The 27,503-nt window shown below is 44.1% G+C and overlaps 2 protein-coding genes across 6 annotated transcripts in view; one reads left to right on the top strand and one right to left on the bottom strand.

Annotated features, from left to right (window-relative positions):
- The first annotated feature begins 1,123 nt into the window (after window positions 1–1,123).
- On the top strand, window positions 1,124–13,088 carry washc5 (WASH complex subunit 5). Of its 2 annotated transcripts, none has more exons than XM_027009517.2 (29): window positions 1,124–1,197; window positions 1,689–1,943; window positions 2,412–2,557; window positions 2,688–2,772; window positions 2,860–2,960; window positions 3,200–3,392; window positions 3,942–4,094; window positions 4,192–4,305; window positions 4,633–4,804; window positions 5,119–5,246; window positions 5,379–5,508; window positions 5,605–5,717; window positions 6,119–6,285; window positions 6,962–7,037; window positions 7,174–7,284; window positions 7,481–7,621; window positions 8,686–8,766; window positions 8,871–8,972; window positions 9,387–9,566; window positions 10,125–10,249; window positions 10,504–10,666; window positions 10,824–10,926; window positions 11,048–11,127; window positions 11,229–11,332; window positions 11,478–11,607; window positions 11,850–11,946; window positions 12,165–12,318; window positions 12,498–12,585; window positions 12,803–13,088. In XM_027009517.2, exons 2-29 carry the CDS (start codon window positions 1,758–1,760, stop codon window positions 12,857–12,859), a joined length of 3,480 nt encoding a protein of 1,159 aa, XP_026865318.1. In that variant the 5' UTR covers window positions 1,124–1,197; window positions 1,689–1,757; the 3' UTR covers window positions 12,860–13,088. The 2 variants fall into 2 exon arrangements, with proteins under 2 accessions (XP_026865318.1, XP_026865319.1); XM_027009518.2 differs by lacking the exon at window positions 1,124–1,197 and adding an exon at window positions 1,204–1,568.
- Window positions 13,089–14,363: 1,275 nt separating this feature from the next.
- adam22 (ADAM metallopeptidase domain 22) overlaps window positions 14,364–27,503 on the bottom strand; it is a 66,925-nt gene continuing 53,785 nt past the window's right edge. For 2 of the 4 annotated variants that reach the window (XM_027009519.2, XM_027009520.2), the window contains exons 15-31: window positions 26,610–26,709; window positions 26,084–26,155; window positions 25,817–25,909; window positions 25,560–25,640; window positions 25,350–25,400; window positions 25,010–25,073; window positions 24,816–24,921; window positions 24,566–24,685; window positions 24,089–24,257; window positions 23,874–23,985; window positions 22,064–22,154; window positions 21,921–21,974; window positions 21,578–21,685; window positions 19,626–19,726; window positions 19,462–19,528; window positions 16,496–16,679; window positions 14,364–16,141 (exon numbers count right to left, since the gene is read on the bottom strand). In XM_027009519.2, coding sequence (XP_026865320.2) covers window positions 16,496–16,679; window positions 19,462–19,528; window positions 19,626–19,726; window positions 21,578–21,685; window positions 21,921–21,974; window positions 22,064–22,154; window positions 23,874–23,985; window positions 24,089–24,257; window positions 24,566–24,685; window positions 24,816–24,921; window positions 25,010–25,073; window positions 25,350–25,400; window positions 25,560–25,640; window positions 25,817–25,909; window positions 26,084–26,155; window positions 26,610–26,709 — 1,573 coding nt within the window. In that variant the 3' untranslated portion in view covers window positions 14,364–16,141. The other 2 variants (XM_027009521.2, XM_027009522.2) reach the window with 2 other exon arrangements.

Here is a 27,503-nt window from a genome sequence, read left to right as displayed (position 1 = left end):
AGATTGCTCATTTTGTACATACATTTTGTTGTTGTATTTTCTAAGTAGTTTTAAGCATTTTTATAAGTTTGTATTTATGAAGATGACGTATCCCACCTTGACCGAAGTGGATTGCTTGTAAGGTGACCCTTTTCTTCTGCTCTACACTGATACTAGTTTGATTTTTACTCTGGAGTCTTGTTCTGAACTGCAGTTGCATTCTTAACTCATTGGTGAGGATAATTTGGCTAGCTTGATATACTTTCGAGTCATATTTGTGATTCTGCACCTTTACTGTGTATTGTTGACAAGAAGTAAGAAGAACATGATTATAAATACCATCTAATAACATTCAAATCCTGAGACACATTCTTACCAACATTTAGACAAAATCAAGATTTTTCTACATTTGAAAATGATGCATATGCTACACTTTTTGCTTGAATGTGTTTTATAAAGTGCAACTGTCTCTTGCCTCTTACATCTGTCACTAGTAGTGCTAACTGCAGTCCATTTCTAAGTTATGAAATAAAATGATTGTAAGGCTCGGTATCACTCTTCTGCGAATATTATCGGGAAATGACCATGGACGTGAAATTATACTGAGCCTTAAAATTAAATCTGTTCACATCATGATGGCAAAAGCTTTGTGCCCCAGAGCCATAGGCCTTGTGCAATGCTTTTTAATTTAAAATGGAAATTCTTTTAATAGGCTGTGGCTTGATTTAGACAGAAAATATATTTTCTACTTGTTTGAGGACACCAATAAATTTAGATTAAAACTAGTGAATGTCTCTCCTTTTAATGAGTACATATTTTTCCCTTGTTGTTAGTTTTACCACTATTCACTGTTGATATCACATTGTTGATATAACTATTCACTCATCTGAAGGCATCTTTCAAGTATTTTGACCTTTTTGAGTGAATTACCAGTAAGTCAAGACAATTCTGATTTCTTTGTCACTTTGAGTAAGCCATTGCCCACATGTAAAATGTAATATTGCTTGATCTCTTCACTGTTCAGTGCATGTTTACAACATAAACTGTGGTATTTTCTCTACAATAATACCCTCATTTGCAGCGACAGTCGACTTTTATTATGGCGAGTGGCCTATTTGTCGCCCATTTAGCTGAAGCGCGGGGCAAGGATCCAATGAGGAACTATGGATTTATCATATGACACTCATGTGTTTCGTAAACAGGAATAGATATGCAAGGGTAAGGTGAATCGCTAGCGAGATATACAAGTTAATTTATCTAAGATTTCACCTCCACAGGCTAAAGTAACTCTAAATTAAACGTTATCTACTAGATGTAATGATGTTTTTTCTCGCTGATTTTCAATTGTATTTTGCCTTTTGATGAAAATCAGAATCAGTTGTCCTTAGCAAGCAAGCTAAGATAGCGTTAGCTTGCTAGCTGCCTTTTTAAAGCCCATTTTAATCGTCATTAGAGTTAACTGTCCAGGGTGCGTGTCATGATCGTTCACCAGTACAGCGAGCCTTTCTACACGTATTTCAAAGCCTAAATATAAGAGCAGCGTAAGAAATCAACCGTAAACCAGTCTGAATTAATGCGACTCGCATTGCGTAGGTTTCCGTCACTCACTCTGCGCTTGCGCAGTTGCTCTTCGGTTTATAGCGCATCTTGTTTTGACAAAATAATATTTGAGAGCAAAGCATTGTCTGATAAACGTGCGTGCCTTGCAGGAGGCGAGTGTCGGTTTGGGATGACGGTTTTCTGATGAGGTGTACCGGCTGATCTGAGCGGAGGCCACCATGGTGGACTTTCTGGCCGAGAACAACTTGTGCGGACAGGCGATTCTGAGGGTTGTGTCTCGTGGGAATGCCATTATCGCGGAGCTGCTGCGTCTCTCCGAGTTCATCCCTGCGGTCTTTAGGCTCAGAGACAAGAGTGACCAACAGAAGTATGGAGACATCATCTGTGACTTCAGTTATTTCAAGGTAGTCTCCTCAATTTCACCAGGACTCCGTGATAGGTTTGGGTGGTTATGGCAGTGGACTGTTGTTTAGATACAGTAGTGTGAACTCAAGTAGTTTGAACAACACAAGTATTTTCAAGGAATTTAGTTTTCTTTTACAAAGGGACTTTGAACTATAAAGTTCAATATGACTATAGGTTCTAAATGAAAAACCAAAAAGGTATTGGCAAGATGAAATCTAAATTAAACCTCCATGTTGGCCCATTGCACAGTATGTAAATATTAATATGGCATAAATATGCATGAATTCCACGATATAAAATACAGCTCATATACTAAAACACTTAAAAGTGTTTTTAAATTATATGATCCAAATGGTAACGCATTCAAAAGTATTATTATGATTATTATTATTATTGTTGTGCTCAGACTATGAGTAATTGTCTGACTTTTTAATAATGTGTCTTGGTGTTTATGTGCTGTCTTCCAGGGTCAAGAATACTATGAGAGTAAGCTTGAGGCAAAGCCAGAACTTCAGGACCTGGATGAGGAATTCCGGGAAAACAATATTGAGATACTGTCCCGCTTTTATCTGGCTTTCGAAAGTGTCCACAAGTATATTGTTGACTTGATAAGGTACACTGTAATTCACTGTGAACTAAACTAGTTTCAGAACTAACTGACTTATCACTGTCTACAAATTTCAGGTGCTTAAATATGCATACATTATTCCCAAAGAGTTAAAAACTTTATGATGCATTGAAAGGTACCTGGATGATCTCAATGAAGGCGTCTACATTCAGCAGACCCTGGAAACAGTCCTACTGAATGAAGATGGAAAACAACTTTTGGTAAAATAAAGTGTGCCCCCTCCCTGAAAACTATAAATGATTTCAGTCATCTTGGTGTTACATTGTGTTGCATTTGCCCTGGACCAGTGTGAAGCGCTGTACCTCTACGGAGTTATGCTGCTCGTAATTGATCAGAAAATAGAAGGAGAGGCCCGAGAGAGAATGCTGGTGTCTTACTACAGATACAGGTGAGGGCGCACACCGCTCCTGCTTGCTTTTGTCTTCAGTGGAAATTTCCTTTAATTAGACATCAATCAGGTGTTAATTGGGTGCTAACTTGTGTTCGGTTGCCTTTGCAATCTGACTGGCCAGGCTGGCTGGGGAGTAAGTGTCACTGGCTGCATCTTAAAACTTAGTTCCTACACTCTAATGACCTGTAAGATCTTTAAAAAAAAACAAAACAACTATATCACCTTCTGTTCCACAGTGCTGCCCGCTCTTCAGGAGACTCCAACCTGGATGACATCTGTAAACTCCTGCGTAGCACAGGCTACTCCAACCAACCCGGGGCGAGACGTCCGCCCAACTACCCTGAGAGCTACTTCCAGAGAGTGCCCATCAACCCCACGTTCCTCAGCATGGTCATAGGCCGGCTGCGCTCAGATGACATCTATAACCAGGCACGTCTGCTACGATCTCATTAACATGCAAGTGCAGATCACACGCTCAACCAATCAGCTGAGGTATGAGGAGTGACTGCAGAAGTGTAGAGAGGGAGAGGGACTTGGGATGCAGTTCTGGGCAGCTTAAAAGCCTGGAGCCCCCTTGCTGGAGATCTGATTGTGGAGAACATGGAGGTGGTAGCGAACAGTACCTCGTCTCCGAGAGCATTAGCTCATCACCAAGAGCATTAATCTTTACAGGGAGAGGTAGCTCATCAGAGAACTGTAATGAATGACTGGAAATGTATTAGTTATGAACATGGAGCAGGTCTAGTCTTCCTCCCAAAGTTATTACATAGTTGTATATTGTTAATACAGTAATAATAATGGGACTATAACTAATAAAATTCAAACATAGATTACATTTTTAAGTATGGATGGCCAATTTTATATTTGTTAATTTCTTTCTTTTAAAGCTTTTTAAAATGGCTTTTGCATTTAGCTTTCTTCAGAGTTTTGCTTTTTTACACAGTAGTGAGCCTTGCTCTTGCGTTTTCCTGCCCGCAGGTGTCCGCGTATCCGCTGCCCGAGCACCGCAGCACAGCCTTGACCACCCAGGCAGCCATGCTGTACGTCTGCCTCTTCTTCACGCCCTCCATCCTGCAGAGCCAGCAGGCCAAGATGAGGGAGATCGTCGACAAATACTTCCCCGATAACTGGGTAAGGGCCAGGCAGCCATGGGTGTAGCGTTTGGAGTGAAGAACGCCCATCCTTGGTCCTCTCTTTGATCTGGACGCATGCATTCCTCTCTCTTCAGGTGATCAGCATATATATGGGGATTACTGTGAACTTGGTGGAAGCCTGGGAGCCTTACAAAGCAGCTAAGACTGCCCTGAACTACACTCTGGATTCAGCCAACATTAGAGAGCAGGTGTGTGTATATATCCCTAGTGGTCATATGTTGTAATTACACTCACACCTAATCACTCTGACACATTACAGGTTTTGTCTGGTCTTAAAGGTATACTTAGGACACTACTCAGCAAAGCCTCAAAGTGCTTACTGTCTTTCATGGCATTGAAATGTCCCAGAACTTCACACCGCTGTAATATTTGCATGCTGGTACCTCAGCAAACTGAAAGCCTACCAAAGACATCACGGTGCTCACAGACCCCGGTTAACCGGGACACACCGCCGCATTTAAGCGCACGCTCGCTGTCCAGTTTGGGCCCCACTAAAGTCTGCTTCTCCCCGCCAGGCGTGTCGCTACGCGGCCAGCGTGGAGAGCCTCCGTCCGCGGGTGCAGCAGCTGCTAAAGGAGGGTGTCCTGCGGGAGGAGATGGTCCTAGACAACATCCCCAAGCTGCTCAACTGCCTACGTGACTGCAACGTCACCATCCGCTGGCTGATGCTGCACACTGCGGACTCAGGTTAATGGACATGGCCGTGTGGATGGGGGTGGGACCGCCAGGCTTTGGAGTTGAGGAGGAATCATTTGGTTATGTTTGTCAGGAGGTGCAGGCGAATGTGCTAAATGACCTAAATGCTCCAGAAGATGTGGGGCTGTGTAAATAGATGATGCCGTAATGGCTTGCTTTGATGTGATATTGCTTCCAATTGCTGCATCATAGACTCAAAGGATCAGTATTGATTGGAACATCACCTGTATCAGCAACCCCTTCCTTTTAAATCTTGGTGAACGGGAATGCTGTTCTGTGCTGACTTATCACTTTGTGCCGTAAAGTGTATGACTCAAACAACAAGAGACTGCGTCAGATGAAGGATCAAGCCATCGCTGACTCCAAGTACAACCCTAAGATCCTGTTCCAGCTTCTCCTAGACACAGCTCAGTTTGAGTTCATACTCAAAGAAGTGAGCTCCTCTCTGTCACCAAATACACATTTATATACACATATTATGCATATGCATGAACTATATTACTATTATTATTACATTTATTTTATTTTACCTTTTTTTTAATTATTCATTTTTTAAATAATCCAGATGTTCAAGCAGATGTTGACCGAGAAACAGCTGAAATGGGAGAGCTACAGGAACGAAGGCTCAGAGAGAATGATGGAGCTGGCAGAGGTGTTCTCTGGAGTCAAACCCCTCACCAGGGTGGAGAAGAACGGTTAGAGCTTGCTCGAAATCACACACTAATGGCTGGGTCTCTGGAGGCACTGGAAAAGATCGTTCCCTGTGATGTGCTGTGTCTGTGCCTTTGCAGAGAACCTCCAGGCGTGGTTCAGGGAGATCTCCAAGCAGATCGAATCCTTGAACTATGAAGACTCCACTGCAGCAGGGAGGAAGACTGTGCAGCTTATCCAAGCGTTAGTAGAGGCAAGACTTGCTTTTTTGTTCACTTACAGGTGCTTTTGTCTTCTCAGTGCATGGACAGATTACCATGGAAGCATAAATGCAAAAGGTTTTACATTTAAAGTTCTTTCAGTTTAATGAATTTCATTTGAATATCACTTGGCTACTAAGTGTAGTAGCTCTCCATCGCGAAACGTTTTTGGTACATTATTCAGTGTCTTAGAAAAAGGGCTAAAAAAAGGAATTTTGTTTTCTTAAAGTTTCTTTTATTATCAGCAGTAATGTAGCAGTAGTCTCTTAAATCATTCCTAGTTCTTTCTTCATTGGATAGTTGGTCCCAGCAACTTTTCCGGAACATCAGTAAAGTGGGGGCAAAGGTGGGAGTCTTGGAGTAATTCTCTGACCAAACCCTGCTGTCCTATCAGGTGCAAGAATTCCACCAGCTGGAGTCCAACCTGCAAGTGTGCCAGTTCCTGGCCGACACGCGCAAATTCCTGCACCAGATGATCCGCACGATCAACATCAAAGAGGAGGTGCTGATCACCATGCAGATCGTGGGGGATTTGTCTTATGCCTGGCAACTTATAGACAGGTAACACCTGCTCTTGGGAAGATTTATGATACAGACTACAGGAGGTACCAGAGGTGCAAAAGGAACAGTGTAGAATTTATTAAGCTTGCATGTTTGAGGCTGGTATTTACAACTGTGCTCAGTTCTGTAGCTTTCTAGTCTTTCAGTTGCATGGAACACTGCATTGCTAACTTCACATTAGGTTCCCACTCGCTGAGAGTAAAGAAATGAGGCTATTGCCTCAAGAAGTAGTTTCTGTGAAAGGAGTATTATTAGCGCAAGAATGTCCATAGCTGCTAGCATTCATACATGAATGCAGTGCTAGCTCAGTGTTTAAGGCGGTGGTGGCTTGAACCAGCAGCCTTCCGATTACAAGTCACTGCCGAGTTGCCCCTGTTGGGCCCCTAGGCAAGGCCCTAAACCCTCAATTGCTCAAATTGTACTCGGTCATAATTGAACGTCGCTTTGGAGAAAAGCGTCCGCTAAATGCCGCAAATGTAAATACATGTGTACTTGTATAGATAAAGTCATTTGCACATGCTCAGGCTTGATTCATCCATTACATCCCCCCAAACAGGACTCAGTGTTGCTGCATTTCACTGTATCATGCAGTAAAATGTGTCCCGGAACGCCTCCGCGTAAACTGGTCTGAACGTTGTTGCGAAAATCTTCACGCTTTTCTCTGCATGTCCCTCAGTTTCACATCCATCATGCAGGAGAGTATCCGAGTGAACCCCTCCATGGTCACCAAGCTTCGAGCCACGTTTCTGAAGGTACGTCACCCATGCCCATCGGAAGCTAGCGAAATATAAATGCCGTGCGTTACTTTGCCTGGCCTAAATTATCTACGTTAAGTAAGTTTAGATGTAGGAGAACTCTGATGGCAGGAATGTTATGTCCATTGGACAGCTGGCCTCGGCGCTGGACCTTCCCCTGATGAGGATCAACCAGGCCAACAGCCCAGACCTGCTCAGCGTGTCCCAGTTCTACTCTGGGGAGCTGGTGGCCTATGTCAGGAAGGTACTACCAGGGCCCTCATGATGTCAGCACTTGGTGGGCGGAGCTTAGGTGACCTGGGTAATTGGGAGCTGTCTGTATTAATTTGTTATTAACAGTGTTTGTAGGTCGGGTCAAACTCATTTTTTTAAGATCAGATCAGCGCTGTTACTGAGCATCTAAACATGTCCCGCGCCCCCACGACCCCGCCGCCCGACAGGTGCTGCAGATCATTCCGGAGAGCATGTTCACGTCCCTGGCCAGAATTGTCAAGCTGCAGATCCATGACATCATGGAGGTGCCAACACGCCTGGACAAGGACAAGCTGAAGGACTACGCCCAGCTCGGGGCGCGTTATGAGGTGAGCGTGCTCGTTCTCCGGCACCTCCTGCTGCCTAGTGGGAGTGGTGTAGCATGCTATGTGCGTTTATATTGTAAAATTTGTGGATTGGGTTTCTGAGATGGTTGTGATCAACTGCCCCAAATGGTCTTGTGACCAGTGAGGTCACAGAGGCAGCAAGGCCCATTCAGTGTTTTTACCCTCTTATCCGGAGCATCTTAAAAAAGAGCTTCGTCCTCCACTCATAGAATGTTTCCTAGCCAGCACAGTAGGGTAGAGTCTAAGATACCATTGAACTTGAATGCTGTTTAAATTCAGGGATCAATGCTGATGCCTAGAAGTTCAAAACACATAAGCTCTATGACAGACAACAATAAGTTCAACAAATAATACCCTACAACAAGTGCTGAGGTGTTACTCGACATATGTGCAGGATCAGTGGTCATTTAAATATTCCACAAATAGATGGGTCTTCAGTCTGTGTTTGAAGACTGCAAGGGACTCTGCTGTCCATACAGCCAATGGAAGTTCATTCCACCATCTGGGAGCCAGGACAGAGAATGGTCTTGGTGTTGGTCTTTCATGAGACTTGAAGCATGGTGTTTCAAGCCAAGCTGTATTTGAGATTTGTACTCGAGGTACTCAAGGTACAGATCGGGCTTTGACCACTGACATCATATATGGAGGGGCTGGTCCATTTTTGGCTTTGTAGGCAAGCATCAAGGTTTTAAATCTGATGCGTGCAGCTACTGGAAATTTATGAAGGGAGCGCAGCAGCGGAGTGACGTGAAAACTTCAGAAGATTGAAGACCAGTCGTGCTGCTGCATTCTGGACAAGTTGTAGAGATCTGATGACTCTTAGAGGAAGACCAGCAAGTAGCGAGTTGCAGTAGTCTAGTTTTGAGGTCACAAGAGACTGCACAAGCACCTGGGCAGCTTCCTGTGAAAGAAGGGGCTGAACCCTTCATATGTTACAAATGAGAAATCAAGACCGGGTATACGTTCTAAATTTAAAAAAATTCTAACTGTGATGTAATCTTTCTTTTTATGCTGTTTGCGTTTATTGCATATCTATTTTTGTGCAGGTTGCCAAACTCACGCATGCCATTTCAATCTTCACGGAGGGAATTCTGATGATGAAAACGACACTTGTTGGCATCATCAAGGTTTGTGAAACTCCACGAAGCTGCTGGCGCGCGCGCGTGCGTGCGTGTGCGCGTCGTGGCCAACTCTTGGTAAAGCTCACGCTTTGCTGCCGCTGTGACCTCAGGTGGACCCCAAGCAGCTGCTGGAGGACGGTATAAGGAAGGAGCTGGTTAAACGAGTGGCCTTCTCCCTGCACAAAGGCCTCATCTTCAACCCCAAGGCCAAAGTGAGGAAACCCCCACAGACTCCTGTGCTCTTCTCTTTCTTGCTTGATCTGTTCCTCTCTCTCTCTTTTCTCTCTCTTTTGGATTTTCCCCTGATTTTTCTCCCTTTTTTAGTCGTAACTAAATCCCCACCCATCAGGTATACTCCCCTATCACACTGGCAGCTACCAATCGGGGAGGATGAGGTCTGTCATATGCTGCCTCTAAGACATCTGCAGCCAATCACCACATTTTAGATGCGATAGATGTTGATGGGTGCTGTTTTTCCTGTGCATCCAAGCATGCTAAATGTCATTATTTCATTTGTACAGTGGAAGGTAGGAGGTTTTCTACACAGTGTTGGTACGTAGGGACCCTGTACTGCCGTAGTCACCTGCTAAGTTTTAGTTTGTGTGTTTTGTGTTTCCCAATTCCAGCCCAGCGAGCTGATGCCCAAGCTGGAGGACATGGCGGCCACCATGGATGGCTTCTACCGCTCGTTTGAATACATTCAGGACTACGTCAGCATCTACGGCCTGAAGATCTGGCAGGAGGAGGTGTCGCGCATCATCAACTACAACGTGGAGCAGGAGTGCAACAGTTTCCTCCGGACAAAGGTTTCACCCTCTTCAGTACTTCAGCTTCCTCTCTCCTCTGTCTCTACTCTGTCTCTTTGTTTCTCCTCTGTCTCTACTCTGTCTCTTTGTTTCTCCTCTGTCTCAGTCTCTCTGTCTGTCCCTCTCCTCAGTGGTAAAAGTTAACATTAGGGGAAATAACAGAAAAAAGACCAATCATAAGAAAATCACATTTCAACAATTAAAATAATTCTAATATTATAATCTTCTGTCCCAAAGATTCTTTATCTTAATACTGAACCCATTAGTTATTCAGTTCAATAATAATGCTCTTTTAAAACATTTCACCTCAAACATTGGACATTTAGACTCGCATCTAGGATTCCACGATTTTTAACCGAGTATGTGCTTATTAAAGATGGATATTTCTCCTTTCCTGTCACATATACGCCAAAGATTCTGTAATACACAGGATTTCATATTTTATTTTAAGTTTGAACCTGTTCCTTTCCCTGCTTGGTTTCGTTAAGAGCCCATTTAGCGAGGCTTTTGTTGCAGGTTTTGCATGTGCTGAAGTAACACGCAGAATTTTGTCCTTAGATCCAAGACTGGCAGAGCATGTACCAGTCAACACACATCCCCATTCCCAAGTTCCCTCCCGTTGACGAGTCCGCCACATTCATCGGTCGTCTCTGCAGGGAGATCCTGAGGATCACCGACCCGAAGTGAGCGCGCGTAAACGCACCCAGAGCCCCTCTGAGTCGCTCCTGCTGTATTTACCACCTCCACATCCTGGTGGTGGAGGGGAGCCTCTGTCTGCTGTGTTGCTTGTTGTCCTTTTACTTGCAGTACAGAGAGAATGCTCCAAGGTGGAAGACTTCCGCTGTGTTTTTGTAACGCCTGCCGGCAATAAAGACGCACCAGTGCACGTCGAGAAAGTAGCTGTTTCATATTTCTTATTTTCTCCCTCCCCCTCCAGAGTCACGTGTTACATCAACCAGATGAACACCTGGTACGACATGCGTACGCACCAGGAGGTGACCAACCACCGGCTGTTCTCGGAGATCCAGAACACGCTGGGCACCTTCGGCCTGAACGGCCTTGACCGCCTCCTGTGCTTCATGATCGTGAAGGAGCTGCAGGTGGGTTCCATGGAAACGGTGTCCAGTTTCCAGAAATGTTACCACGGCGACCGTTTGAGGGTTGAAACGAGCAATAGCCCTGTCTGTTCTGGAGGATACAGGCTCAGTGGGAACGCTGGAGTCACAGCTTTAATTTAACCCCCCTCCCCTCCACCAGATGTTCCTCACAGTGCTTCAGAAGAGCATCCTCAAGGACAAAGTGATGGTTGATGTTTTCAAAACCTTCCTGAATGCCGTGAACCCAGTGAAAGGCATTGTGGGTAAGTTTGACATCCATTGCATTTCCAGTGCAGTCATCTCATTTGCGGTTTCTCTCTATAGGCTCGGCTCACGGTTCATTTAAACTTGGTTTCGTTTTGTTTTTTTGCCATTACCGTTCAGCCTCTGCAAGCAAAGTTTATGCCAATGCTGTAGCCAAGACGCAGAAGATCTGGCCGACCTATCTGGAATCCATCACGAAGGTAATGGTGGTCTTCTCCTTCAACCAGTGCACCTCTGTGCGTTTTGGTTATTCTCCATGGTAACCACAGTCGTAGACGTAATTGGATAATTTGCGTGACAGGTGGGTCAGATGCAGATCCTGAGGTTGCAGATTGCCAATGAGCTGAGCTACTCCTGCAAGTTTGACTCCAAACATCTCGCAGCTGCCCTGGAGAATCTCAACAAGTTAGTTGTTAATTTATTAAGTTAATTTATAAGGTGTACAGCCAAGTATTTATAAGGTGTACACCCCAAATGTAAGAGCTCCATTTTGGTGCTACACCTACTTACTTATTTCGTTTTCTTCTCACGTGGTGCTTCTTTTCTGCAGATCTTTGCTTGCTGACATTGAGGCGCACTACCAGGACCCAAGCCTGCCTTACCCCAAGGAGGACAACACCCTCTTGTTCGAGATTGGTGCCTACCTGGAAGCTGCGGGGATCCACGACCCGCTGAACAAAGTCTGTAGCATGTGTAACTAAACACCCAAAAGAGGGCTCTGAATCTGTTAAACCAGTCCAAGTGGCAGGACGGTTGAAGTTGCTCATGTAGTATAATTGAGCGCTACAAGTTCTTCCCATTCAAACTAACGAGTCGACACCTAGTGGACATGTAGCCACTTTGAGTAATGCAGTCTGAGGCCATGTAATCACCCATTTGTTTTTTGACCGCTTCTAATGGGCTTTGATCGCTCTGGTTTCAGATCTACATCACCACCAAGCGCCTGCCTTACTTCCCCATCGTCAACTTCATCTTTCTCATTGCCCAGCTGCCCAAGCTGCAGTACACCAAAAGCCAAGGTTCGACCGAGCGGCTCCTCGTGCTAGCTCTAGTGGCCACAGAAAGACCATAGATCAGTCTTAGGCGAGTCTTAGACCAGTCTTGTGCAAATCTTTAACAGTTCTTAAACATGTCTTAGGTGAGTCTTAGATGAGACTGAGATATGACTTGGGTGAACCTTAAACGAGTCTTAGCCAAGTCCCTGAACCCAACTGGCACGTGACCCGTGTGTATGCAGGTATGACGTGCCGCCGGGCGACGGACCCTGTGGACTGGGTCCCACTGGTCCTGGGTTTGCTCACCCTGCTGAAGCAGTTCCACTCCCGGTACGCAGAGCAGTTCCTCGCACTCATTGGCCAGTTTATCCGCTCCGTGATGGAGCAGTGCACCAGGTAGGAACAGCAGCCCTGCTTTCACCAAACTCTTTGCCGTTTCTCCAAAACTGGTTCCAGATGGAATTGTCAGTCATATATAAAAAACTAGAACTTTTTATGATGTTTTCTTTAAGTTACTGTACAGGTTATGTGACCCGATGTGGCTTTGATGGTTAGATTGCTTGTTTCCTGCACAGCCAAAAGATTCCAGACATGCCACCAGATGTGGTTGGAGCACTGATGTTTTTGGAGGACTATGTGCGCTATTCAAAACTTCCCAGAAAGGTAAGATTTACTTAAAACCGTTGTTTTTCACATGGATGGGATTGTGAAATGGGAAAACAGATTGCTTAGGCACACAAGGTCTGCTGTATGTGCAGGTCTTGATGAAAGAGTCATTATTTAGTACTCACTGAACATGTCTGAACTCGTCAACATAACCAGCTTGCAGTAGGTAATTTGATAGCCACTAACTAAAGGATTCACACTCTGTCCTTTATAGGTGGTTGAAGCTCATGTCCCAAGTTTCATTTTCGATGAGTTCCGAACCGTGCTGTAACGTTTCCCCTTTTGCTCAGTAACAAATCCTTTTGCAATTCTGCCATTTCTGCAATTCTATCATTTATGGTAGTTTTGCTTTTTTCCTTTGTCTTTCATTTTTTCCTAATAATGAATCAATTCATTCTAAAAGTATTCTGTAACATTTTCATTAGTCTTTCCTTGATTTCTTTTACACAGTAAGTACACAAAGTGTATAGATGTTTATGTAATAAAATTGTATAAACGTATGGTATCAGCAAAGGTACTTTTTTTGTACACATATGTAAGACTAGCTAATACATCCCTGAGGAGCTGACACTGGATCTATGAAATCTAAAAACAGCTGTAAGACTAAATACATTTGGTCCATTCAGTACACACACTGATGTCATGTCAATGAAAGTTTTATTTTGTATTAAATATATTACAATACTGAGTAATAACTGTAAGAAACAAAAAACATGGGCCTTAACCATTTGTAATGGTTATATACAGCATATACAGCATACCATGAAATTAAAAAAGCCATGTGAGGAAACAGCAGCGTCGTTGGTAAAAACAAAACACATGACAGTCTGGAGTGGGGAAACCAACGTAAGGCATTTATGAAGTCTCCTGAATTGAACGTCCACTACAAAGACTGTACAGCTGATGAAACTGATTCTCATTCTCCAATCAAAACGACCCTGAAGTTGTATTTATTGTTAGAATACCGGTCACTTACCAAAGACGTGCCCTACACATCAGACGGTAAGTGTCAGGGGTGTCAGCAGTCAGCACAGTTCAGTGATCTCTCTACTCAAATACACTTCATTCAACTCATCAGTTCTTTGCCAGCTTAACCAGGTGTAAAATGGGCAGAGCACTTAATTGGGTAGGATGCTGGCCGTCCAGGACCGGAGTTGGACAACCCAGGTATGTGGTGGTGTGTCTCCACATGGAGACGGTTGTGGCCTACAGGAGGGTGGCTTATTTTTTAGGCTGCAATCACTTTGAGGCCTGCCATACTGAACTCGTTATCTTAAATTACATTCAAGAGTGTTTGCTTGGCATCTCCTAGCCAGTGATGCAAAATGAGTACTCTGAGAAGCCAAACAGCGTGTTTTCCCTTTCATTGAATTTTTTGTTTGTTTTTGTGGGCCTTTTAAAATGTTTTTTATTGCTGACAATTGGAGTGGATGTATAGTGGGTGCACTGGCAGGGGACAGTAGCGGTGGTGTTTTAAAGGACCATGAGTTGCTGAAAGTATTGCTTGGGATGTTTGGGTGCTTTTGGATTCAGCCTTCAGCAAGACCAAGCATGTGTGTGAGTGTGAGAGAGAATGAGCATCAAAATCATATTTCCACACAGACTGCAAATAGAAACGCAGGGCATCATGACCACATTGTTATTCCCATGGTGGAAAAAAAGGCAAGTCTTCACAAAATAATACATCAAAAAAAATCTTTGCTAAATCTCAGATTACACAAAGAACTATTGTAATAGTCATAATCATAATGCACTTAATTTCTGCTGGGAGTAAATGTTTACATACAAGAATACAGGGGTGAAAAAGAAAGATACAAAGGTACTTTAGAAATACTTCTTATGTTTGGGCAACGCTGGTTGCAAGTAAAGTCCGAGTGCATACGGCGTTAACGTGACTTAGCGCCCACACTGAAAAATGCATCTTCAGAATACAGACACAGCAGGCTTTAGTGAACAGAAACGCTATTTACAGTTGGAGGCCAGCTACTGGGCCTTCTCACGCACTACTACTTTAACACTGACTGCCGTGACGGAGTCTTGCTCAGGTTAATTTATGGATCTCGGTGGCTGTCGAAATGTCATTCCCAAGGGAACCTCGCAAGGCTTTCTTCTATGTTGTAAACGGATGGCAAGCATTTCCGCTCCAAAAAGCTGCGCAAGAGACTGACGCTACGGACGCTGAGGGCCCGCACTTCTGTATAATGCAACAAACTTGGCTCAAATCAGTCCGAAGGACCTGAGGGACGTGACGAGACAGCTGTAGCGTGTTTTACATTCGCAGACCCTCCAGTTTGGATGAGAGGAGGAGATGCTGCTCTACCAGGGTTTGACATGTTTTCATAATTTTCCTCATGCTTCATAACAGAAATTCATGGTGCGCTTTGTGTCAAAACAAGCAGTTGAAACCACTGGCGTTCCTGTTAAAGCCTCGGCATTCTTCACCCTTGTGGGCTTGCTACAGGTGGCATCGGAGAGGCATTCTACAGCAAGTGAACACAGACATAGGGCCGTGGACAGAGAATATGACTGATCTGAGAACAGATGAAGAAATTAAACGAGGAGTTTTGGAGCGTTAGGAATGCAGACATGAGGCGACAAGAATGACGAGGAAAGGTGACGGACAGACGGTCACGATTCATAAAGAACAGACAAAGATCTGGCAAAGGTTTCTTCTAGACTAGACACTTTATAAGTTCCAAAAAAAAAATAAGGAAAAAATCCCACAAAAACAATCACACATTACTATACATATTTACAGAAATGTCTGAGAAAATAAACAGGATAACAGTAAGAGATTGTATGGGGTCAGGTGTTAAATGCACCGTATGATGAGATCAAGAGAGAAACCTTAAAATGGGAAATTATTCCTACCAGCCTACAGACTTGCCCTCTGAGACATGCGGCCCCCTAGCGCTACTGATCATTAAAATATTAATTTTCATCATCGTCCTTAGCACTAGGAGTGGATAAACATGTATTCTCATGCATACAGTGGAGGTTTCTATAGTGAACGCGTGCTTTCAAAAACGAGTTACATCCATCAGTTTTGATGACCTTCTCTCACCATGGCAACAGAACCACCAATCACAAGACATTATTGGTGTTGGAGGGTGTAGAGGGGAGAGAGAGGGGCAGGGCCATGTCTTGGCAATGAGGGCAGTAAAAGGGTGAGCAAGAGGCAGTCTGACAGCCCGCCTCTTTCGTTGGGCCTCCGCTCAGCATTGGCTGGACCAGTGGGCGGCTCCGCCTCTTTGAGCAAGTCCATTTTGGACCGCTACGATGAGAGACTGGCGGCTGTGCTCTTCAAAAGCTCAGGGGTGCACCCACACTTCACCCTGGCGCCCTCTGGTGGACACACTAGTCTTGGAGGACTTAAATTCAATTCACCCCTTCTCCATTTTGTTTTGTTTTTGTTAGTTTTTTGTTTTGACTTTGCATTTTTTTCTTGTTTGATTTACTTTTCTCATTCATATAAAAGTGGAGGAGAATGTAGTCCTTAAGGAGAATTGCAGAGTAATTGCACAGAGAGCCTTTATATCGATGTCTCCCACAGCTGAAACACATTTAAAACAGACAAATATAGGTAAATATTAGTGTACATATAATCTAACAATTATTTTAAAAATGTATTTCAAGAGCTAATTTATTTCTTCATAAGGAAGACCAAAATCTTAAAAATTCAAGTCATGTTATATATATATAAAAAAAAGATATTAAAACAAGCATGATATTCATGACTCATTGCTTTGAACCTGCAAGACACCTGCTAGTTTTTGTCCATTATGAGAGAAGCAATCTTGTAAACTAAAAACTAAACGGAGAGAAAAATGTTCCACCATTAAGCGGGTCAAGACACAACATGCTCCTCCGACACTAACGCTAGTGACCTCTAGTGGAAAACACTCACTCAGGTTTCTTTAAAAAAGTGTAAGTCCAGCATCCTTTGACAGAAATCGCTTAGTCTCACCCTGGCACTCTGTCTGTTTGCCTTTCTCTCCTCGTCCGGAAGTGGGGGCATGGGGTAAGGGTATCTTCGGCTGGAAGCGATCGAACCAGTGGAGGACGAGGGGGACTTGGCCGGTGACAGCGTCCTGTGGGGAAAGGTCACCAGGGGTCAAACCCGGTGTTACGTCCATCACATTTCACCCAGTGTATAGCATTCAGTCTAGATATGGCAGGCCAGGAGCTGTCACCTTTGACCCCTCCATGAGGTCTAAGGGAGAATTTCCAGAGGTTTTAAATGAGATTATTGTCTTAAATGAGATAACTGCACTTGTTATTGGTAGACTTTGGTATGATGGAGTCACTATGTCCTACAGCTCACTGGCCCTGTATTTGGAGGCTTCAGACAACACTAGTTAGCACTCCACATGGTACGGGTGCTGCTCAATGACGATGTCATGAAAGATGAGACAAACACACAGACAAATGCAAAAATAGCGGAAGAGAGGTTTCGCCAAGAGAAAATGCCGAAGTGGATAGTAGGCAGAAATACAAAACCAGATGAGCCCAGCTCCAGTGACAGATGACGCACTGCTGTCGTGAGTAACTCTGTATAACATGTCCAGATGCTCTCAGGACATCAGACAAACCTGCTGGGTGATGGCGGGTGTGGGATGAGCATACGTTAGACATACCAAAGTGCTTACTTATTAGCATAATTGACTACAATAATTAGCATATATTAAAATGGTTGTTTATTTCCACTGAAGACTATACTGATGCATCCCAATAACACATTTATTACTAATGGCAAAAAACCCTTGCAAATATAACTTACGCATGTGTGGTATTACAGATTTTCCAGTGACTTGCACACTGAAACTGCGGCGTGAGGCATGGCCATCAAAACCTTCAGCATTTGTCTTTCATGCTCGGTATAACAGAATGTGTGCTCCCTGGGAATGGGACTTATCACCTCAGTGTTGCTAGCACCTTGCTGTACCCGAGACACAAACGCAAAACGCACCACCCTCTGCATCGAGAGGGTACGTTGAGAGGTTGCATTTCACTAGTTTGCTGTGCAGCACTGCTGTAAATGAATGCGTGCGGAGAATGAATGGATGTGGAGAAACTGACTGATGATTTGAATTTAGTTTACAAGAGAGCACCATTTCTGCACACCTGTGTTAACCACTGAGAAAACCAAATATCAATAGATCTGTCACCTAAAAACAAGTTTCTTAGGCTGGTATATCCTCTGTATTTACAGACTGTCTGGTTAACTGGTACTTCAGAAAGTCTTAACAGGTCTGCTGGTTGTATCCATACACTCATTGGTTTCTTTTGCGAGTTTCATAAGGACAGCCTCTGAGCCATCTGGATTTCTCTTGTAAGTTCTTTACGCCAAGACTACTTCAGGTGGTTATGAGAAGATGGCCTTTACAGGAAAGCATAGGTTCAGAAACTGGCAACAAACGAACGAGTAAATAAACATATGAATGAATAAATAAATAAATAGAAAATGATGGCAGGAGGAAGACTGGGAAGGGAACTGAGGTAGTACCTAATATGGGCTCCCCCAGTGTTTTTATTCACATCTTCGACCCATTTAGTTACATAATAGTCTGTTTTGGAGCAAGGGGTTAAATACCTGCAGGAGGAGGTGGGGTAGGAGCGATGGTGAGTACAGGAGGAGAGAGAGAGGAGGTGAGAGAGAAAACGTGGAGAAGGAACAGGTGAGGAGAAGGAGAGAAAGAAGGAATTGGTCAACAAGCCGAGCACCTGAAATTCCCTTACGGTCCACCAAGATGCAAGTGAGAGAGGGACAGACGGTGGGGCAGACCGTGCTCGCGTATTTTAGGACCCAGAGCGTACAGGCATTATAGCACACAGCTGATACCCATCACATCTTCCTTAAACCTGCACTGAATATCTACTGTAATGAATCAAATTTACAAACTGAAGTGACCAGAACTGATTACCATTTATAGCAGAGGTTATAACTCAATAGATAAGGTCAACTATTTAAATATTTGCTGATAAGCAAAAGGAATTTAACCACATGATTTCATGACAGGTGGTGCTTAAAATGACTAAACTGAGAACAGCATTAGACTACTACATGGGACGTTTGTTTGATTATAAAGGGTCTGAATGCCATCTCCTACACTATGTGTGGTTTTACAGGGAGGATCAGTTGCATTTTGGTTTCGGTGGCATTTCTTTCAAAGCAGATTTTTCCTGCCATTGTGTAACATGCATTGTGAAATGGTTTACAAGTGGGAAAGGAAGGAAGAGGTGCGCGTATGAGACCAGACTGCATGTTCCAATCCTACAGTGAAACATGGGCATGTCACATTTACAGTGCTTCCAGCTGCAAAGAATAAGAGCAATAAAATGAGAAGCATAGCGCACTGCACTGCAGCGCCGGACACTCTCCACGTGAGCGGTCCATGAACCACTGCGCTGCAGCGCCGGACACTCTGCACGTGAGCTGTCCATGAACCACTGCGCTGCAGAGCCGGACACTCTGCACGTGAGCTGTCCATGAACCACTGCGCTGCAGTGCCGCACGTGAGCTGTCCATGAACCACTGCGCTGCAGAGCCGGACACTCTGCACGTGAGCTGTCCATGAACCACTGCGCTGCAGTGCCGGACACTCTGCACGTGAGCTGTCCATGAACCACTGCGCTGCAGTGCCGGATGTGTTCCATATGAACCTGTGCTGTCATTTCGCCACATGCAAATAAACCGCATGGAATCTTTCAAGGAAAAAGTCACGCATCTCAGTGTGCATGCAAACCCAAAACTGGCACTTCTACAGCTCTAGCATGTCAGGTGAGAGCTGCCGCTATTGGACTACAGCCAATGGAAACTGAGCGTCCTGCGGCAAAGTAGATGTTACCACGACTTATGTTACCATAACTTACTCCGTGGAGTTGGAACGAGGGCGAAATTTCTTCCCTTTCAGCTTCTTACGGCCGCCACTAATATGCCCTGCAAAGGAAATCAACAAGTGTGTTATGCGTGTCTTACAGATGTGTTACTTCCAAGAAGGGTCTAGTTATGTAACAGCGCGAGGTTTGTGCATTACCTTGCCATGAATTGCTCCTGGGCCGTCCGTTTTCACAGATATCAGAAATGTGTTTGGCATCTGGGATTCTCTCACTCCAGGAATGAGACAATCCATTGGACCTTTACACCAAAGTAACAAACCCAGAAACACAGTTGCAACCTAGAACATAAGTACTAAGCAATAAGTCGTACCTCACGCCAGACTCAACCTGGCTCTGCGGTTTGTATGGGGTCATCATGAGACATGACAAACACATCAGAACAGCAAGTGGCAGGAATGACACAAATGGCGAGAATGACGTGAGCAACACAGATGGCGTTAATGACACGGACAGCGTGAATGACAGACATCACATCACTCTGAAAAGCAGGATGGGAAGAGAAGAGGAAAACGAGATGAAGCACAAGAGGCGGACATGAACCCTTTACCGTATGACAAGTAAAAACAGCGCGACTGAAAGCCTCCTCCAGCTCGAGAGATAAAACCACCATTACTTACTGTCGCCATACTGTCATTCAGCTGATATATAACCTGCTGTGCTGAGACTTACAGTAACAGAGAGAGAAGACATAGTCATCAATTCCAACAACAAGTGGAAAACCAGTTGCAGCAGACAGAGTGTCTGAGTAACATGACAAACTCATTTCCCGTAACATGTACTAAGGTTGTATGCCGGGTTCACACTGTGCGATAATCAGTCCCATTCTGTTGTCACTGGCCAAACTGCACATTGCGTTATTAACTTTGGTCATGAGTTGCGATCAGTAGATACAGAATGAGCAATGTGACGTACTCTGCAGCAGTTGAAATGCTGCCAGTGCGACCAAAGACGGAAGACTTTTGAGTTCTGGCATTGTCAGAGAATTTAGATAAAAATTTCAGAGCATGACCGCTCCTATGAGGCTCGTCTACAAGCCACCAATGAAAGGACTTCATCGGGTGACGTGAAACTCGGAACAACTACTGGCCATGGTGAAACGTAAATGAAACCACTGGAAGTTGAAAGAAGAGCTGCTTGTAGAATTGTGGCTACAGAGAAAATGCCTTTTCAACATCTCATCAGAGTTGTAGCATGACAGAGTTAAACAGGACCTAGCCTGGAAAGAAGTAGCCAAAGAACTAGGATACTAGCCAGAGTCCGGAGCACGCTCACTGATGACGTATGTTGGACATAGTCATTTCCTTTAATCGCACATTTATCATTGGAGAATCGTTATCATACAGTCTGATTTTAAAAACTCATGATATTGCAGTCTGACATAAAATTCTGCCAAGATTTTACTGGCATCATCACAGTCTGACACGAAACAAGACCACTGATCTCGCACAATGTAAGCCCAGCTTTGGAAGGTCTTTGGAAGGTCTAACCTTAGAACCTTTATTAAGCCTTTAGGAGCTTAATTTTAACCTCTTAAAGATCTTATTTTTAAGACTAAGTAATTCAGATTAGGTGAAATATTTTTTTCTATCTTATCTTAAAATAGGTATTTTCATATGCGCTTCTATTACATGCCAGAGGTCTGAAAATCTAAACAGGTCTACAGTTCTGTCATCTCTAACACGGCTGATGCAATTCAATGGCTATTTATCACCAGTCTGACACGTGTTAGGGTTGGCCAAGTGCAAAAGTCAGAACTGGGATTAGAAACCACTTCCCTAAACCAGGAAGCGCCACCCTAAACTGGCAAGTACCACCCTAAACTGGCATGTACCTCCATAAATTAGGAAGCACCAACTAAATTGGGAAGAACCACCCTAAACTGGGCAAGACTATTTTGAACATCCCACATGCCTAGTTTGTCTCTTGACCTTTTTTAAGTCATTTTTAGTGGGCTCTTGACCGAGGCTGAGGATGAGGATGGGGTGAAGGAAGGCCGAGCACAGGAGCACACCTGAAGCCGAACAGTGAGATGTTTTGACTGATGGAAGGGATGGAGGTGTAGATCTGCAGGTGAGACAGGTAGGCGGACCTCTTCTTGGAGCTGCCACCCGAGTTTGAGCTCACGCCCTGTGGTACATCGCTGTAGAACGAGTCGACATCGCCCGGCTTCTTCACGTAGTCGCCTGGTGGCATTTGTCTAGGGAGGTGGAGCACCAGGGTGAAAGGTCATGTGTGGAACGGACAGCCACGTTTGACTCGGACAGTCGTGTTTGGCGAGTGCACCAAAAAAAACTTCATAATTTAATAACCTGGAAAAACGCTCTCATAAGTCCACTGGCAGTTAATAATATGTTATTAACCTACAAATCACAGCAACAATACGCAAACAACGCACACACAAAAGATGAGAATGAGGGGAAGAAAAAACAAACCGGCAGAATCTTCGATGGACTTCGGATTCAGCGTACTGCCGTTGTCTGTAGTTTCTGCATATGAGAAATTAGGAAAATACCAATCAGGATTTCAGGGGTGTGTTGCGCGCGTGTGTGTGCGTATGCGCCTGTATCTCACTGACTTGTAGCCCCATGCAGAGATGACCAGTATAAGAGCCAGGACGAGAATAGACCCAGCGATGGCGCCGATGATGATGTTGGTACTGATGATGCCTGCCAGCGAAACAGAGATCAAGTTTACACCCTTGGCATGCTGGGGATGAACAGAGGCATGCATTCGAGCTAAAGCTAAAGCTAACAATCAAGCTGCAGGTTTTGTTCATTTCTAGCATTTGGCAGAGTCACCCTTATCCATAGGGACTTGCACTCATTGCACATGCCTTGGTGGTGTTAGCACCTCAATCTACCTGCTCCGCCAGGTGAGCTACAGGAGCACGTGTGCATGTTACAAACGACAATAAAAAACACTTCTGTGTGAAAAAAGCTGAACGTTTCCTCCTCTGAGCATAGGGCAAGTGAAACTCTCAAATCTGTACTGAGTAGCTCATGAATTATTTACATAAGCAAAACACAGGAGGCCTGTGTTCCATACTGGGATTGGAAGAAAGATGGAGCCTCAATTTATCATTTGGCTATTTATTTTCATGTCACCCATATATGCTTAAATCACAAATGATTAATGGGGGGGGGGGGGCAGTTTACATGTTCTATTTAACAACTTACATTTAGATCAAACTCTCCTTAATCTGTATTGGAATGTAGAAGAGTATATTTACTACAGTCTGGGAAGAAAAGGTTTAAGTGATTCAATTATTTTGAAGAATTTGTTTTAATTAGTCCTGGTATACATTTATTTGGATTTTATACTAAAAGATACTGCATCAATTGCAATAATGAAATGAACGCAGGTTCAGCAATTAGAATTTGAAAAAAAAAATTGGACAAGTAATAATTCAAAAAAATTATTTAATAACTAATGACAAGGAAAGAAACAGCATAGGACAAGATAAATCACAACACAACAGAACGCTTCCCAAACACACAGAATCACTTCAAACAAAGCTGGGTATTCTGGAAATGGGAGACGGGAGAGATGGAACAATGGAGAGGAACAGAATGAAAGTGGAAAGTTGAGGAAAAGGGACAACATCCAATAACAGTCCAATAACATCCAATCTGACCTCACTGAAACTCCAACGAAAGATATGAGCCTGCCAGCAAAGAATGAGCATGTGAAAACAAATGCAAAGAAACAGAATCAAACGGAAAAACCTTTTGGCTATGTGAACATTTGCATGACACGCACGGTTTGAACATGAAAATGCAAATTAGAAGTAGAAGAGGGGTGAGAAAGTGCTCCGAGCATGCCCAGTACAGGTCATGGTGCACAAACAGCGCACTATCTCCACTCTGATTTAGGTAAGTAATGGTTGACAGTGTTGCTATCCGTCAAGCATATCAGAAAATCACTGCACTCCACTTTCCACTTATCTGCAGCTAAAGGATCAGATATCAGTACCAGTGAAGCTGTTCTTATTCTCATTCTTATTCTTCTTATCTTTTTCCCGAATTTCTATTTTCAATAATGTATTTACAAAGAGCAAACCAATGCACCTTTTCAATGCACTTTTTTTTCGCTGTACTGCAGTGATTGTATCCACCAATTCAAGATCTTTTTAGCAGAGCAAATTAGGCACTTGAAACAATTATAAACTGACAATTCTAAAATTTGTAAATACATTAGCAAATACATTTGCCCGGACAGACGTAAAATTGAATGAACCGAAACGGACTGAACCCAACCCAAGAAGAGCTTATATGTAACATATTGTTAGGATCCCACTGCTGCTCTGTGTTATATAAAGCCAGTTTGGAGGTCTATTTTAAGCAGTGGACTGCGAGTCCAGATGGGGGCGCCTCTGACATGCTCACCTGAAGAAGTGACTGTGGGCCCCACCACCAGAGAGCTGAGAGGAGACGTGGAGTTGCAGTCTTCCCCTGCCCAGCCCAGGTAACACACACACTTCAGCTCGTTACTGCACACCTGTGATGAGCAACACACACACACACACACACGCATTTGTTAGAGGCACACACACAGTCACACACGTAAACTCACACACACACACACACACACATAGACTTACCCCATGTCCAGAGCAAATGACCCTGTCGTTGGTGCCAGGGCAGGTGCTGAAGTTAAACTCCTGCACTGGGAGGCATTTGTGGCTGAAGCAGATGCGTTCAGTGCCGCACGCTGTGCCATCCTCCACATAACCCAGATCAGTGTCTCCATCGATCATCACATGACCTCCACTACCCCACACACACACACACAATCAGTAAAGAATCACCGATCAGGACAGTCTCTCCATTCAGTTCCTGAAGTAGGATATTAAGTGCTTCCTTCTCAAACACACCTGATTCAGCTCAAAAGCTCATTACCAAGCTCTCCATAAACTGAATGGGGTGCACAAGGAAAACACCGAGCTGTCTAGTGCACCAGGACTGGAAAACACTTCATTAGGGCAAATATGGTCTTCAGAGCATTACATCTATGTTACATCCATGTGTGTTTTGGCATGGCTGTTTGTTTGTTTGTGTGTGTGTGTATATGTGTGTACCTGCAGTCCAGTGAAGCACTATGTTGAGCTACAGAAAAGGAGGTCAGGCCTCCCTGCAACTCCCCAAGCCTGGGCGCAGGGGAGATGTTCGAGCACAGCAGGTATCCGCACTGTACATCCCTGCAAACCCGCGCAAACACACACACACACACACACACACATACACACACACACACACACACACACACACACAAACTCATCACATGCCTCTCCTGCACACAGCCACACCCCCCTCAGAATCCAGACGTACTGCTTTTTGCACTGAATCCACGTATCCTTGTCCTTCCCACAATTCCCTTTCTCCGTCCCCTCGATGTTGAGCTTCTCGTAGCAGAACTTGTCTGCAGACGTTGCCTCTGGAAGAATGTCACAATGCGCGTCACTTCAACGTTGCGCCTTCGCCCAGGGAGCTGCTATAATTAACTGCTCGTGGCTGGCACTTACTCTCTCCCCAGATGTATTTGCACTGCCTGTCTTTCGTTTTGCATCTGCCATTAAAACACCGTCCCTGGGTAAAGACAGACGCAAACAGGCCCATAAAACACAAGGCTTCTTTTTTTCATCTATTTCATCTACTTTGCCTGCGTCAGAGGTATTGAGTCCAGGCCCCGCCCACTCCTTAGCCAGCTGCTTAAGAGCTCTGTAGCACTGGAAGGCCCGGTTTCATGAGGAGCTGGAACAGAACAAAAACCGGGACCGGCTAGGATTGCCCAAGGACTGGACTGAACTCCTCTGCCCTTTACTCAAATGTAATCACCAACTAAGCAAAATGCAATGAAATCACCTGATCTTTTTCACAAGTGTAGCCATCCATCTTGTGTACATTGGGAGGGCACTAAAAAAAGGAAAGGAAAAAACCCTCATAGCTTAGCTCTCACTATAACAGCACGAAAGCATATTATAACACAGCTGGTGTGAGTTCACAGTAACAGACAGCTTGCTGTGACATCTTAGCTGAATTAAAGGTACATTCAAGATGCAAACGCGCCATCACCTGGCTGGAGTTCCCTGTGCAGTTTTCTGGTATATCACAGTCATTGACTGCCTCTCTACAGATCACACCCATAAACTCCATCTAAAAGTGGGACAGACAATATAATCAACACACAGAACCCTTCAAAATACAGACTCACACACACACACACACCAACACCTGTACATACATAAGTATACACACACACACACACACACACACACACACACACACTCATCAGTAGGTTTATTGTATCACTTGTAGCTCAGCATTTATACCTGACAGTTATTGCAGCAGAGGCCATTACTGCATTTAGATCCTTGAGTCAAAGAGCACTTTTTACAGCAGTTATCCCCTTCTCGAGCACACTCCTGCGAAGACAGACAGAGACAGACAGACAGACAGACAGACAAAAGGGAGAGACAGATAGACAGAGAGCGTGAGAGAGAAAGAGAGAAATAAATATGCTATTTTGTGATTCTCTTGGACAGGCAGGGAATTGAAACAGACATGAAGATTTGTTGAAGCCTCAGAGAACTCCTCACCGCTGGACTTCCACAGTCGCACTCTTCTCCTGGCTCCACAAAACCATTCCCACACTCCGGAGGGTCCAGCAGCTACAGGGAGAGACGTTTGGGTGATGAGATGCTGGGTTCTCAACAGTAATGCACCAAAGCCAGAAAATGTAGAAAGTAAATAATGAAGCTGTGTTCAAAGATATGGTTTTGTGGCATAATACAGCGGTGATTACTTAAATTGATTTGATTGCCTGATTGCAATAATCATTTTTAGAGCATGTGAATGCTTCTTGTAAAAATAAAAGGGGAAGTAAAAAAACAAAGCAAAACAAAAAAACACAAATATTTGTCAGGAACATCTCAGATTAGTCAGGAGGTTTACGCTAGAAACAAATCTTTCGCATTACATATTACAGTGCTCAGCTGCAAATGATGTCTGTACTGTAGGAGTCGATTTCACAATAATGGTAAAATGCACAACTTTATCGTCTAGCCATGAGCCTGCCTTTGTGCATGCAGTGCGGGAGAGCAGTAAAATGGGAACAGGGCTCACCTTGGAGGGTTTGTTGAAAAGACATGCCCCGCCACCACTGTTCAGGAAGTTGTGGTACTCCTCCACATTGCAGTCTGAAAAGCGCTTGGGTAGGTAGAAGCTGTGGAAGAGAGAGAAACCCCGAGAGCTTAGGACATGCCTGACAGTCCTCCGGCAGTTTCAACAGAACCCTCTAACCCCTCCATTAGAATCCCACTACCAACACACAACTCACTACTTCACAGCCCAGAGAACAGTCTCTGTAATTCTTATCGCACTTCATGATAGTGTATACAGAATGCTGTAGCTATCCTCAGTTTATAACCAAACTTTTGGGGTTTCTGGAGAGTGTATGCAGAATGCATTCGGCATTGAGTAAGACTGGCCTGGAAGACATTCATACCTAAAATTAAACTTAAGGTAACTGATCTCAGATCAGTCATGGTGTATAGCATGTACAGCATGTATACAATGTGACAAACAGGAGTTGGAGATTTCTGTTGTCATAGCTACGTGATTACAAACATCAGCATCACATACTAAGGGCATGAGTTTGGAAAAGACCCAAACACCAATACACACAAAAACCCACTTTGGAACCAGAAGAAAAAAAAAGCTGTAAACAATTAGTAGTAATCAGAGCAGTATCAGGCCCAACACCCTGGTCTACGTCACTTCTCGTCTGGATTGAAACACACATGACTGAGAAGTCATTGAAATACACATAGCTTGGTCTTTGTCTTCAGCTATAGGATCAGACATGAGGATGCATTTCTAATGCAGCACTACTGGATTTACATGTCTCCAAAGCGGTCAGCAATAGTGAAGCAGTTGTCAAGCTCAGTCTCGTAACAGACTAGCCTACTCCTGCTACTTACACTTGCTTGACAACTGTGAGGCAGAACGCCAAGGCAG

The sequence above is a fragment of the Electrophorus electricus genome, chromosome 5, assembly GCF_013358815.1.
Source record: "Electrophorus electricus isolate fEleEle1 chromosome 5, fEleEle1.pri, whole genome shotgun sequence".
NCBI lineage: Eukaryota > Metazoa > Chordata > Actinopteri > Gymnotiformes > Gymnotidae > Electrophorus > Electrophorus electricus.
The sequence above is the reverse complement of the archived record's forward strand: the minus strand, read 5'-3'. Positions and strand labels throughout refer to the sequence as shown.

Excerpts from the sequence above, each read along its gene's own strand:
- washc5 (XM_027009517.2), top strand. The coding sequence starts at position 1,758 with ATGGTGGACTTTCTGGCCGAGAACAACTTGTGCGGACAGGCGATTCTG. Across the intron at positions 2,558-2,687 it reads TATATTGTTGACTTGATAAG|GTACCTGGATGATCTCAATG; the intron begins GTACACTGTAAT and ends ATGCATTGAAAG. Across the intron at positions 4,306-4,632 it reads CAGCCAACATTAGAGAGCAG|GCGTGTCGCTACGCGGCCAG; the intron begins GTGTGTGTATAT and ends TCTCCCCGCCAG.